Source organism: Leuresthes tenuis, unplaced genomic scaffold (assembly GCF_036924035.1).
Source record: "Leuresthes tenuis unplaced genomic scaffold, fLeuTen1.0.hap1 SCAF_19, whole genome shotgun sequence".
Taxonomy (NCBI): domain Eukaryota; kingdom Metazoa; phylum Chordata; class Actinopteri; order Atheriniformes; family Atherinopsidae; genus Leuresthes; species Leuresthes tenuis.
In genome coordinates, this window is record NW_027325373.1 from 4,937,250 (window position 1) to 4,949,315 (window position 12,066).

The following is a 12,066-nucleotide window of genomic DNA, read 5'->3' on the forward strand; positions in this document are numbered from 1 at the left end:
AATCGGGGACATTTTCATTGCAGTGGTAAAAAAAAAATCATCAAATGTCATCATTATGAAATAAAAAACAGGGACAAGTACTTTTTCATGTATCTTAACCAGTTTTTATTACACAAAAGGTGACAATAAAAAAAATGGGTGAAATCACAGTTATCTCCTCATTCATCCACCTCAGGAGCCTGGGTAGAATAAGAGCAGAGGAGAACATGAGAAAAACGTGTCATCACGTGGTAATCTCATGCTAATGTTAACGTTACAGCTTCACTAATGACAGATATGAAAACAGTGTCATAATGTTAACGTTCACTGACTTTTATAACGTTACGTTAGGTCTTCAATTCAGAAAAACATACTCACTTTAATTTTACATCACTTCACACGCACACGCGCGCACTCAGCCAAGTCTACTGCCAGTTCACACAAAATAAATAAGTTAATACACAGCATACCATTTATCGCGGCCGCTGGTCTCCTTTTCTTTCCTTTTTGTCGACTTTAGATTGTTGTTGTTGACGCTGCTGCGTCTGTACGTCAAATGACGTCGTCTCTGGCGATGTGCTAAATAGCTACCGTAATAACGGATGTTGCTTTGAGTCTGCGCTCATTTTCCCCCATTCAGTGTAAAAATCGGGGACATTTTCGGGGACAGCTTTGACCGGGGACTGTCCCCGGAAATCGGGGACGTCTGGTCACCTTACATTAAGATTGTATTGGAACTGTCCACTCATTCACTATGGCCTTCTATGAGGGTAGTCAGCCATTTTGTAGTGATGAAATTTCAGCCATACCTTTTTATCTACTATATGGTGCACAACAAACTCATCATGCTTTACAGTAAAAGTAGTGTACGGAAGCTGAAAACTAAATTGGTGAAAACTACCATTATGCATTGCTACCTGGAGCCAGCAGTTATGGAGCTGACTGAGTGTGCTAATGCTAAAGCTAATGCGTACAGCCATTATTGTGATTTTCTTACCGATTGCAAATGTTTGTGCACAATAATAACACCTCAGACATCTCAACAATAGAACAGTTTGTCTCCTCCTCTGCCTGATACACAGGACCTTTGAGAACATTTCCAAAATATGTACTGGAAATTTTAGTTGTCTAGTCTAAACAGTTAAGCTTAGTAGTACTGTAGCTTGCTTTTGAAATAAGTGAGCATCAGCTAAAACTGTGGCTCTGAAAGGAGATATTTACAAACAGCTGTTGGGTTTTGACATGTGTAATTCAAAAAAATATATAAGGGAAAATATTAAGGGAATATATAAGGGATATATTAATTACAGTGTGTTCAATCTTGTGCTGTCCATCACCTGAAATTAGGTGTGTATCTATCATGCCCTCGTTGGTTTATGTGACGTGCATGTGAGGATATCCAGCACATAATCATGAAACAACTCTGCATTCAAGTAGTGTCCACAAGTAGCTAGCTTACTAAGTCAGTCCTCTCTTAAATTAACATGATTTAGTGGGTCAGTGAGTGAGTAACCAAGTTGACAATCTCAACGCAGCCTTCTGTAAACAATTGTTGTATTTATATCCAAATTACAGTAAGCTTTAGGCTATACTCTTAAAGAATTCCAAAAATGCTTGGATAAAACTGAACTCGATGTAAGATCAATTGTGGTCATCAAACAAATTACACAATAGAATAAATAAATCATAAATAAACAACGGCAGAAATTTAAGTCAATCACTAATAATGGCATCAGCTTCCCCTATCCATAAGAAAAGTGTTATGGATGTTTATGTTTATGTATTTAGCAGCTAACAATAAGCTACATAGAAGGAAACCACTAGTCACACTCTGTCGGAGGTGACAGGGGTGACAGTGTAGGGATAGAGGGAAGTACAGAAAGATAAAGTGCAGTGGAGGGGGATGCTCTGTCACTCTGCACATGAAATTGTGTCATACTTCAGCCAAAGAATGTTTGAGTTCACATTTTCAATGTGTTTTGATGTTGTTTCTATGTTATGACATGCTGTTTGTCCAGTGAAATATATCCAATTCACGCATGGAGTATTTGTCATATTTCAGGACGTCAATGGAAAATCAGCTGTTAACTTACCCTGAATTGTTTCCTGGAAATAGCCAGCTAAGATTAGTTTGTTTAAAGTGCTGATTGATTTAGCAGCCAGCTGCCACACTCAGGGCTGTTTTACTCAAACTGCACCATTGGTATGTGGGCAGGCCTTAAAAAGTAAACATGTGGCCCTGATCTCAAGCCACACCATTAAGGAAGATGGTTAAGGGTTGTTTTCAGGCCGATATTCAGCTTGAATTGTTATTCAGTGTTTACTTTCAAACAGCCATTCAGCTGGCAGCACAAACCAAGTATCTGTAAATATCTCAAAGTGGTTTGTCAGTTATTGTTACACTAAAGACCTAAAACAGGGCTCAGTGGTAATGTTGTCGATATATACATCACGAGGACCAATCTAATGTTTTATGTAGCAGTACTTTTTTTTTACCTCCAGGTATTGCTGCTAAAAGTGTTTTTACACACACGGCTTCTGACTCTTTGCTATAGTTTTTATTGATTACTCGTTGTAAAATGTCCGTATGTTGTTATGTAATACTATTCTGTGTATGCATACAGCCACTGTGTCAAGCTGGTTTTGGGGCAGTTTGTTTCTTAAGCACAAAACCTTTGAAATCTAAATCCGCTTCCATGTAATCCTTTTTCCAATATTGTGCTCTTCCGCTGCCGCGCCCACCTTTTGCTGGGAAAACTGCGTGCTGCGTCACAGAGTTTACAGGGACTAACGTCAGGACAGATAGACCTCCTCCTCACACAGACAGGAGCTGCCCACGGGATACTACAGTTCAAATTAACACAACGCTTTCACTTATCGGCTGTTTTTTCCGTTTGCCCGGACTATGGATGACGATAACGAAGTGGTTGCAATGAAGGAATCCAAACGTCGAGAGCGTCAGTCAGGTAGTGTCTTCGGGTATCTTTTGTATGGCACAGAGAATATATCGGTAGCATAGCCGCAGTGAACATAAAATTAAGTTTTTGGAATTTCTCACTTCACAGAAACACAGCTTTCAGTTGTATCTCTACCTGATGTGAATATCTTAACCGAGTATCAAATTATGCAATGGCCTTATATTTTAAAGTACTGTAACATGACGGGCTGAACGTGAGGCTAACGGTAGCAACCGTTGCCTAACGTATACACAACGGAAACGTTTTCATATTAGAGAAAAAGTTTTTTAATGTGCAAACAAACAATTTTCAGCTGTGGACAACAATAATTACACAGCTTGCATCTGCACCCCGTGGATTCTTTTGGTGGCGTTATATTCATAGATCAACGTATACCGTCGAAAAAGTGGAGAAAGACGACATCCTGTGAGCGTGCGTCGCTGATTTAATTTTGTATGGTGACATGCGATATGAGATAAAAAAAATAACTGGTCATAAAAACGCTTCGGTCGATGTTTCTTTTGTACAAAGTGGATTTCTAATTGGAAGCTAACGGGTTTGCTGTTATCGACAAGGTGGGTAATGTTTATGATGGGGTTGTAATAATTACGATTACGTCAGTGACGTCATTACGTAGATCCGTCCTGTTATGGACATCTGTGCCACATTTTGAAACAAATAAACCTTGATTTAGTTCATTTATTGCAATTACCAATGACTGACTCTTAGGTCAGTGCCTATCTGTAACTTTAGTCTACGTCGTCCAACGGCTTTTTGACTTCTAACTTTGTGTGTAGGTCCAGGCGGGTATGATTTACATGATGTTGAAGGTACGAACCTCGGCCATTGATCGGTTGCATGTCATTATCAATTATCAATACGTATGACTGCGTGTAGCCTAACACTGGAGCACTAAGTATCTGTGTAGAAGTGGGTTCATGTGGCATTAATCCTGACTAACAGAACGCACACGAAAGCTTAGTGTTTAGAGGTGGATGGAGGCTGTCTTGATGCATGACTGGATTAAATCTGAACTTCTTCAATGGGATGTTTTGCATCTAAAACAAAATTAACAGGTCTTTTTACAGGCCTTGAGTATTAGATTATTCAAATGATGATGAATTTGTTTAACTATAAGTGTTTGTCCTCTGTCACCCAGAACTGGAGAATTCAGAAGTTGACATCGGCTTATGTGGGTGGCTGCTGGTTGGCATTTCCATCCTTCTCATGCTGGTTACTCTGCCCCTCTCTATATGGATGTGCATCAAGGTCAGCTGCTTATCAGATCCTGTTTTAATTTACTACTCTACAAGCAAAGCTTAATAACGGAATACTACCTGCTCAGTTTTTGACCTGTGGACTCAGACGCATTACGGTGAGGTGTTTTTGCTCTCTGCAGATTGTGAAGGAGTACGAGCGAGCCATTATCTTCCGCCTCGGGCGCATTTTGCGCGGAGGAGCCAAAGGACCAGGTCAGAATTTCTTTCTTTTTTCTCTTCTTCTTCTTCTTCTTTTTGACAAATGAACTGACATCTGTCTTTTGTTCCATCAGTATCTTAAGTTCTTCTGCTAAGATGATAGGTTAAGCTCTTGTCCCCATATGTCTTCTTGTTTAATTTTCTGACATAAAATAGGGGGAAATTGTTGTAAATAGATATTTATATCTGTTATGGATTCTTTTCTATGAAGGTGATCAGTGGATGGCTTTAAGCTGATACAGGCTAAATACAGGCTGACAAAGGAGCTCAAGGAGGCCAAGAATTGATTATGGGGTGTGGCACTTCGGCTGAAAATAACAGCAAGGGGTCACGTGACCGTTGCTTCAGCTGGTCCTTCATCTGTGGTACAGCCAATTCATTTAGACTTGATGGCTTTGTTTCCTTGTCTGCTAAATGACTTTGGTTGCTATGACAACTCGGAGGCTCAAAGAGCAGTGCTGAGATATAGTATACAGAGCAGTCTGTATTTAAGCGGTGAGAAGTGGTTTGTTCTACTCCTGCTCTTGAAGAGAATTGGTTTGACGTTAAACTAAAAGCTCAACGTTCAATTGAGGTCGTGTTTACATCCCCTTCAGTTGAACTGTGCAGCAATTGCAGCTGCGTTTATACTCAGCACCTGTGTGTCAGCTTTGTGTGGGGCAAGATATATTAAGCGATAAATTCAAAAATGTGTCAACGTAAATCAAAATATAGTATCCTGTAAACGGCACAAGCAGAGTTTGTACAACTCTAATAAGTTTCAAAGTAAATATTTGGTGTGATCACCTTTATTCTTCAACACCGCTTTTAAAACCATTGAGTGCAGTAAGAGGCCAAGTGTTTCAAAAGTGAGCAAGTTCGCAAATGGTTTAACAACAGTAAAAAGAACCTTTCTCAAAAGAATTTGGAGATTTTGACATCTACGGGTCAGGGAATCATTCAGAGATCAATATTTTCTGGAGAAATCCCATGCTGTCAGCACAGAGTGCAAAAGCGTCAGCATCTGCAGTGGCATATGAGCGCACTGGTGCACATGCAATGGGTTACTCACACATCGGCAGGTTTCGGGCAACATATGCAGCAATCTGGGCAACATCTTTCTCTGCCTTTTGTGGTCAGACAGTTCCACACCACATTCTGCACCTTTTAAAGTAGCACAGCTGTAATGTAAGTGAATTTAGGTGGTTGAATTGGCTTGTCAGCAGTTCAGAGCTGTCACCAGCTGAGACCTTTGGTTGGTGTGTCATGAAATTGTATATATGTTAGGGTAAAAAGAATCAGCAGATCCTTAGAATGCCTTCTCTTGTACCATAGCATACATTTATCAATTTTATTTTTCCAGTCCGTGCAGCAGAACCATAGAAAGCACTTAATTTTCATCCTATTGGGGCTGTGAATAGCTTTACAATTTTGTGCCAGTCCGCAGTCATTGAGATGTTCCCTTTTGTGCCAAAACCACGAACAAATTGGCCAACAATCCTGCATTGCTGTCCCCTAGAGCCATGCCACAAGCATGAAGCAGAATTAGTGGGGGAATGTAGATGGTGCGAATCACATATGGTGGGGTGAAAGGATGTCCTGCTGTACTTTCCCACGGATCCACATCCTGCAAGTGGCAGATCCACAAAAGGCATGTCAGTGGTATAAATTTAAAAAGGAAAAAAATATGGTGGTCTGATGTCAACCACACGAGGAAATTCCACTAGAGAGTTCAGTCAGGTGACATGGATGGGTAGAAATGCTCTAATAATACGCATAATCCAGAAGATCCACATGTCTGGTAACATTGCTGCATGTTTCCCTGTCCTGTTCACACCGACTTTAGTTTTGAAAAGAAGTTCATCCGTTATTAAAAAAACTCTTCTGTGAGGTTGAAAATGTATACATCTCCAAACTCAATGTGTCTTTGTCTGATTACTTGTTTGATTAGATCTAAAAACCTGCCAGTACGCTCTCAAAAGCCCTGAAATGTGACTCCTCTGAGCGCTGGGGGACTGTGTACATGACAGCACAGGGTTAATTATAGCCAGCTGCCTGCCAACCTCACATTCTTTAAAGGCAGGAGTGGTCTGTGGCAAAGTTTAATCACCTATACACCTCTCTCTGTCAACAATAGCTGTTATGCAAGAACAGATTTTGGTGTGTTTACTGTGTGTTTTGTTTAAAACAAGCTTTTTTTTCTACTACAAAAACATCAAATTGAGTTCTGGGAGACTGCTGTCATCTGCATTCCCCTCCCGAACAGATGGTCGGGATCTCAACATTTAAATTCACAATATCCTGACAGGAAAAAGCGGCCAACCCCTCTCTTGCTGTTGTGGTATTAATGTTTGCTAAACGATTGCACACCTAGCGCGATCGTGTGTTTTGCTGTGGCACATGCTTAGCATTGTCTGAAGCACTAATCCGTTCAGGGCGGCTTGAAACGGGCTAATGAAAGCCTCAGAGTTCCGCGGCTTCGCCTTGCTGTTAACACAGCTGCAGTCTCATGAAGGGAGCTTGACTTGGTCTCCCGCCAGGATTTCTCTCGTCCCAGTGTTTTCAAACATTTGCGAAGAAGCTTCCTCGTTATTGTGTTTACTGAAGCTTTAGTCTTTGCTAAACCCATTTGCATTTTTGTGGTTCTGCAGGTTTGTTCTTCATCTTGCCGTGCACCGACAGCTTTATTAACGTCGACATGCGCACCATCACCTTCGACATCCCACCACAAGAGGTAAAGATGTACAACTCGCATTCCTCCAGTTGAACCACACAGAGGATTTTAACTGTTATGTAAATTGAGCCTTCAGTCCTTTAGTGATGTGCTCTTTGTTGAATAAATTAGTCATTTTTATCTCTTCTTCTAAGACCCCCTTTCCTCTTTACATCTTGATAATGTAACTCCTTCACTTGCTGTCCTTCTCCCAGGTTTTGACCAAGGACTCTGTGACAGTGAGTGTTGACGGTGTGGTTTATTACCGGGTCCAGAATGCAACTTTAGCTGTGGCTAACATCACTAATGCCGACGCTGCCACCCGACTGTTGGCCCAGACCACCCTGAGGAACGTCTTGGGTACCAAAAACCTTGCAGAGATCCTGTCTGACCGTGAGGAGATTGCACACAGCATGCAGGTAAACTATATTAGCTTTTATATCCACTTTATATCCACTTTGAAGTGTGAAGAGACCAAGATTAGTAACATCAATAAACCCTAACATGCTCTATTGACTCTGTCCTACTAAAATAAGGCTATTTCCCATTGATTCAGTTAAATTAAGGTAGTTTACAAGGAACCAAGAGATTATTTCAGCCCTAGGACATCTGCATTTCCACTGAGGTCTAAGGTACTGGGTAGATGAGGCACATCAAACGGCTTGTCCAGGCTGCAACGCTGTCAGCTGCCAACAGAGCAGTCCAACCAGTTTGAGCACTCAACCCAAGTCTTCAGGGTAATGGCAAAAGAAATTTCCTTACTGAGGTCATATCTACAGGTAAGATATCTCCCCCAAAACCTTTTTGTGGTGGAAATGGACGTTGCAGATGAAAGAACCCTTTAAATCTCATGAGTTTCTGGGAATGATTCCTGCTTTCAATATGGAAGAAACCGTGTTTTTATTTTAGTATTTCAAAAACCTCATTTTGCTATAGTTAACTATTATGACTTAAGGAAAGTTAAAGCTTTTGCTGACTAGTGGCAAACAAAAGTCAATATATTCCACATGGTGCTGCTTTTAGTTGTAGATTCTGGTGGAAAAGCAAGAGAGGAAGCAAAGCAAGTCTTCACAGGTTTCTAAGCGATGATGGACACCCTGCACTGTTTTGCTTCATCCACCCTTGGAAGACTATAAACTAATTGTACCTGTTATTTCTCCCTTAGTGAGTGTAAAGGTTTAGGCGAGTAAGATATCATTAAAGGTGTGTAATGGGGGAGTAGTTCCTAGGAGCAGATCCTGCTTAGGGTAGTTCTTGTGAAGTAACACATGATGTGATTTGAATCACCCTCAGATTGGACTTTGGTTTAGATTGAACAGTCTAAACAGAAATATTTTTAAATAATCTATAACATCTGTATAACTAATGCAAATGATTATATCTTAAGCCATGCATGTCATGTTAGTTAATAGACGTATAGTGTATCAAATAAGCCATTTAAACTATGTTGCACGGAGCATGCTGTCGGGGTCCAACATGTAGTTGGCACCTGAACCGTCGGCATCAAACTGTAGTTAAAACTGTGCACGTCGGCTGTCGACCACAGAAAATGTAAGTAATCCTGTGTTCCCCTGTAGGGCCCAGCTTTAGTTTGCTTTTCTTTTGAATTATTTATTTATTCATTAAACTTTTACCCCCAGTTTATGCTGAGCTACTCTAAATGATTAAATATTTACTTCTTTGCAGACCCAGTCAGAGGGTTTGTACGTGATCAGTTGGTGGCTACGGTCATGTGAATTTCCCAGATGACCAATTTTTTTTCTTTAGAAGTTTCAGTTAGTTGGTTTGTTTACATTTTTGTTTGTCTGTTCATGCTATTTATAGCCGGCTTCAGCAGGACCCTGCATTTCTCATAGAAATTTCCAGCTGTCGTTGGTGTAAAAGTGAAGTTAAGATACTCATCTGCAGTGAGATTTTAGTACTAATAATCCTAAAGTTTGGGACGTGTTAGTGGTGGCTGCTAATGATGAACGCTATAATAGCCACTATCTGTTGGACATCACATTTCTTTGAATACATGTCATCACTGAGGTGTCATCCGTGTAGTTTGGATGTCAGACCACTGCTGAGGATTAACTTGGTTATTAAGTTGTTTTAATGCAAGCACCTGTTAACTCGCAGATAGTGCTTGACATCAACAATAAGTGATAGTTATTGATGAGAATGAATCTGTTTTTTCCCCCAGCAACACTGCTGCACTGTGATCAAACATTTTTCTTTTTTAGGCTTCTAGTATGTATACGGTCATCTGTGCCCATTTAAAAACTCTTGGTGTGCCATGAGTAATGTGCAAGGAGACTCATTAAACCCTTATTCATAAGCTGACACAGTTTCCTGAGGTCTTAACTGGTGCGACAGTTTTGGGGCGTGACATGAGAAATTCTGCACCACTCGCCCCTCTTTTCTCCAGTTTGTGTCTTAATCTAGATCTTTCATACAGCTTGGAGCTACCGTTCCAACATTAATTCGGACACAGCTTACTGTCAGTAAGCCTTCGAGTTATTATTCTTTAGACACATACAGTCAGAGAGCTCGCACTACCCCACAGCCAACCCATAGAGAAATGGGTTTCCTTACACTGAGCACTAAGTCCAACAGACAGGATTCAACATCAATTCAAATGCATCGTCCAAAATTCTCAAATAAAGCATTACAGAAGACCACCTTTCTAAATAAAAAGTTTATTCAGCGTTGTAGACTCGCCGTTATCCTTTCCATCTCATTCTTTCAGTCTTTTAGTCCGTTGTTCCAAAGTGGTTGGGTGAGGCTTGATTCAGTTTATAGGGATAATTTTGTGGTCAGCACTCTTAAACATATACATTCTTGTTTTGTTTTTTTTCCACCCCATCCCCATGCATTGTGGAAATGCATTACTTAGGAATACGGTACTTGCTCCCATTTGAGCTGCTTTTAACTAAAGTTTGATTTTGTGGTAGCATTTGAAATCAGAATATCTAACCAATAACCAATATCTAGTCCAAGATTTCAAGAATGCCACATTTCCCAGCCTGGATATCAACCGTAGAGCCGAGCAAAATATTTTAAACTTTCCACTCGAAAAGTACAGTGAACGCAGCGTCATTTGAAATTCAAGTTTGAAGCAGAGAAAAACGAGGAGGCGGGATCATTCTCATAACCAAAAGATAATCTCAACATTTCTGGCAGAGGAACTTTTATGTTATGTTGTGTGCTTCACATGCACCTGGTTTCCATGTGTATTTACACTCATCTGAACACCGTCTGTATTCTGCCCGGCACAGCTCCATCTGCTGGGCAGTTGTTAGAAATGCACTAACACAGGTTTTCATTTAAGAGGGAACTTTATGGAATGGCTTTGTCTTAAACACGGCCTCTACAGGTGGGGTAGCACAAACTGTATTTTATCTTTTCCTCAGTCCACTCTGGATGATGCTACTGACGACTGGGGGATCAAGGTGGAGCGGGTGGAGATCAAAGATGTGAAGCTGCCCCTTCAGCTCCAGAGAGCCATGGCAGCTGAGGCTGAGGCCAGCCGCGAGGCCAGAGCCAAGGTAAGTTGGACGTGCCTCACCCTCACTCGGTTTAAAGGTGAAGATCCTAAAAAGAAGAGGAATAGTTCATATAAAGGGACTTTCTTCTTCTGATCTGAGCTGGCACAATAAACGAATGGATACTACATTACAGTAGTTAATTATCATGCGTTTACTAATTATTTGTATGTTTCAGTATTTCTTTTGAATGGATTAATATGCCACTCATTCTCACCCCCACGGGTCTAATCCTACTAAACAATGATAGATCCTAGTGTCAAAACGGGGGGGGTTAAGATGAGAGACGGGATTTAAAAATCAAATGAGAAAACTGGCCTGAGCCCAGTAAAAAGAAGCTCTGAGGAATGTCTTATTAAGAGCAGCCCTGACTGTTGGTGCTGAGGCCTCTTCCACCAGGATGTGAGATGTGCTCCTGTTTCCTTCTCAAGGTGATTGCAGCAGAGGGGGAGATGAAAGCGTCGCGGGCACTGAAGGAGGCCTCCCTGGTGATCGCCGAGTCTCCATCGGCCCTGCAGCTGCGCTACCTTCAGACCCTCAACACTATCGCTGCGGAGAAGAACTCCACCATCATTTTCCCGCTGCCGCTGGAGATGATGCAAGGTTTCATTAAACACTGAGGAGCCTAAAAAATGACTTAAACACTCATAGAGATCTGTCAGGCATGTATCTTTTAACCAGCAGTGCATTCAAACTTCTTTATTTATTTTGCAAACACATTTTAGTTCTTATTTTTTTCTTTTAAGCACAAATAGTGTGTGTTTTAACATGTTTTGAACCAAACAGGAAGTAAACATTTGCTGCGAGACTGATTCAGCTGAGCGGAGGTCGAGGGCAGTCAGTCGAACATCCAGCAAAGTCTACAGCAGTCAGCCCGCCGTGCCTGCCAAACACTGACCACTGACTCGCCAGATTTAGCGTTGGAAGAACAAAAGCAGCCGTAGTGTAGCGGGTGGTTCAGTTTTATTCTGATGTAAAAGTGTCAAAGCAGCAGTAACCTCCAACCTTCTTCATCACCTGTTTTACATTTTTAAAGGAAAGTGCCTGCTGCATAAGAAGCCTGCACCTGATAACACACACACACACACACACACACACACACACACACACACACACACACACACACATATCTCTCCTGATATTGTAACACTGCTAAGACTACTGCCAGCATCACAGTGCTGAAATGATCTCGTACCCTTTTGATTCTATCCACACTCTGGCTGCATTGCCCTCATTGACAGTCATATAATGGGCATTCATCAGCAGCACTGCAGCCTACCGCTTTCAGTTGTGCCTTTCTGTTTTTCTTTCCTCCCTCTCTATTTTTAATCTCTACTTTGGAGATGCAGGGGCTACAAATCTTTCAGCCAGAAGCCTTAACTTACTGCCATCCGTTCACTCTCACCACATTCTATGCATCTCTTTCTTTAAAG

The 12,066-nt window shown here is 41.2% G+C and overlaps 1 protein-coding gene across 2 annotated transcripts; it reads left to right on the plus strand.

Annotated features, from left to right (window-relative positions):
- Positions 1-2,784: 2,784 nt before the first annotated feature.
- Positions 2,785-11,738, plus strand: stom (stomatin). Of its 2 annotated transcripts, XM_072371310.1 has the most exons (8): positions 2,785-2,945; positions 3,734-3,766; positions 4,096-4,205; positions 4,336-4,408; positions 7,045-7,127; positions 7,322-7,525; positions 10,502-10,636; positions 11,065-11,738. In XM_072371310.1, exons 1-8 carry the CDS (start codon positions 2,885-2,887, stop codon positions 11,251-11,253), a joined length of 888 nt encoding a protein of 295 aa, XP_072227411.1. In that variant the 5' UTR covers positions 2,785-2,884; the 3' UTR covers positions 11,254-11,738. The 2 variants fall into 2 exon arrangements, with proteins under 2 accessions (XP_072227411.1, XP_072227412.1); XM_072371311.1 differs by lacking the exon at positions 3,734-3,766.
- Positions 11,739-12,066: the final 328 nt, after the last annotated feature.

Bases quoted from the DNA above. Each gene is read 5' to 3' on its own strand.
- stom (XM_072371310.1), top strand. From the start codon at position 2,885: ATGGATGACGATAACGAAGTGGTTGCAATGAAGGAATCCAAACGTCGA. The intron at 7,128-7,321 runs GTAAAGATGTAC...TCCTTCTCCCAG, and splicing joins TCGACATCCCACCACAAGAG to GTTTTGACCAAGGACTCTGT. The intron at 10,637-11,064 runs GTAAGTTGGACG...TTCCTTCTCAAG, and splicing joins GCCGCGAGGCCAGAGCCAAG to GTGATTGCAGCAGAGGGGGA.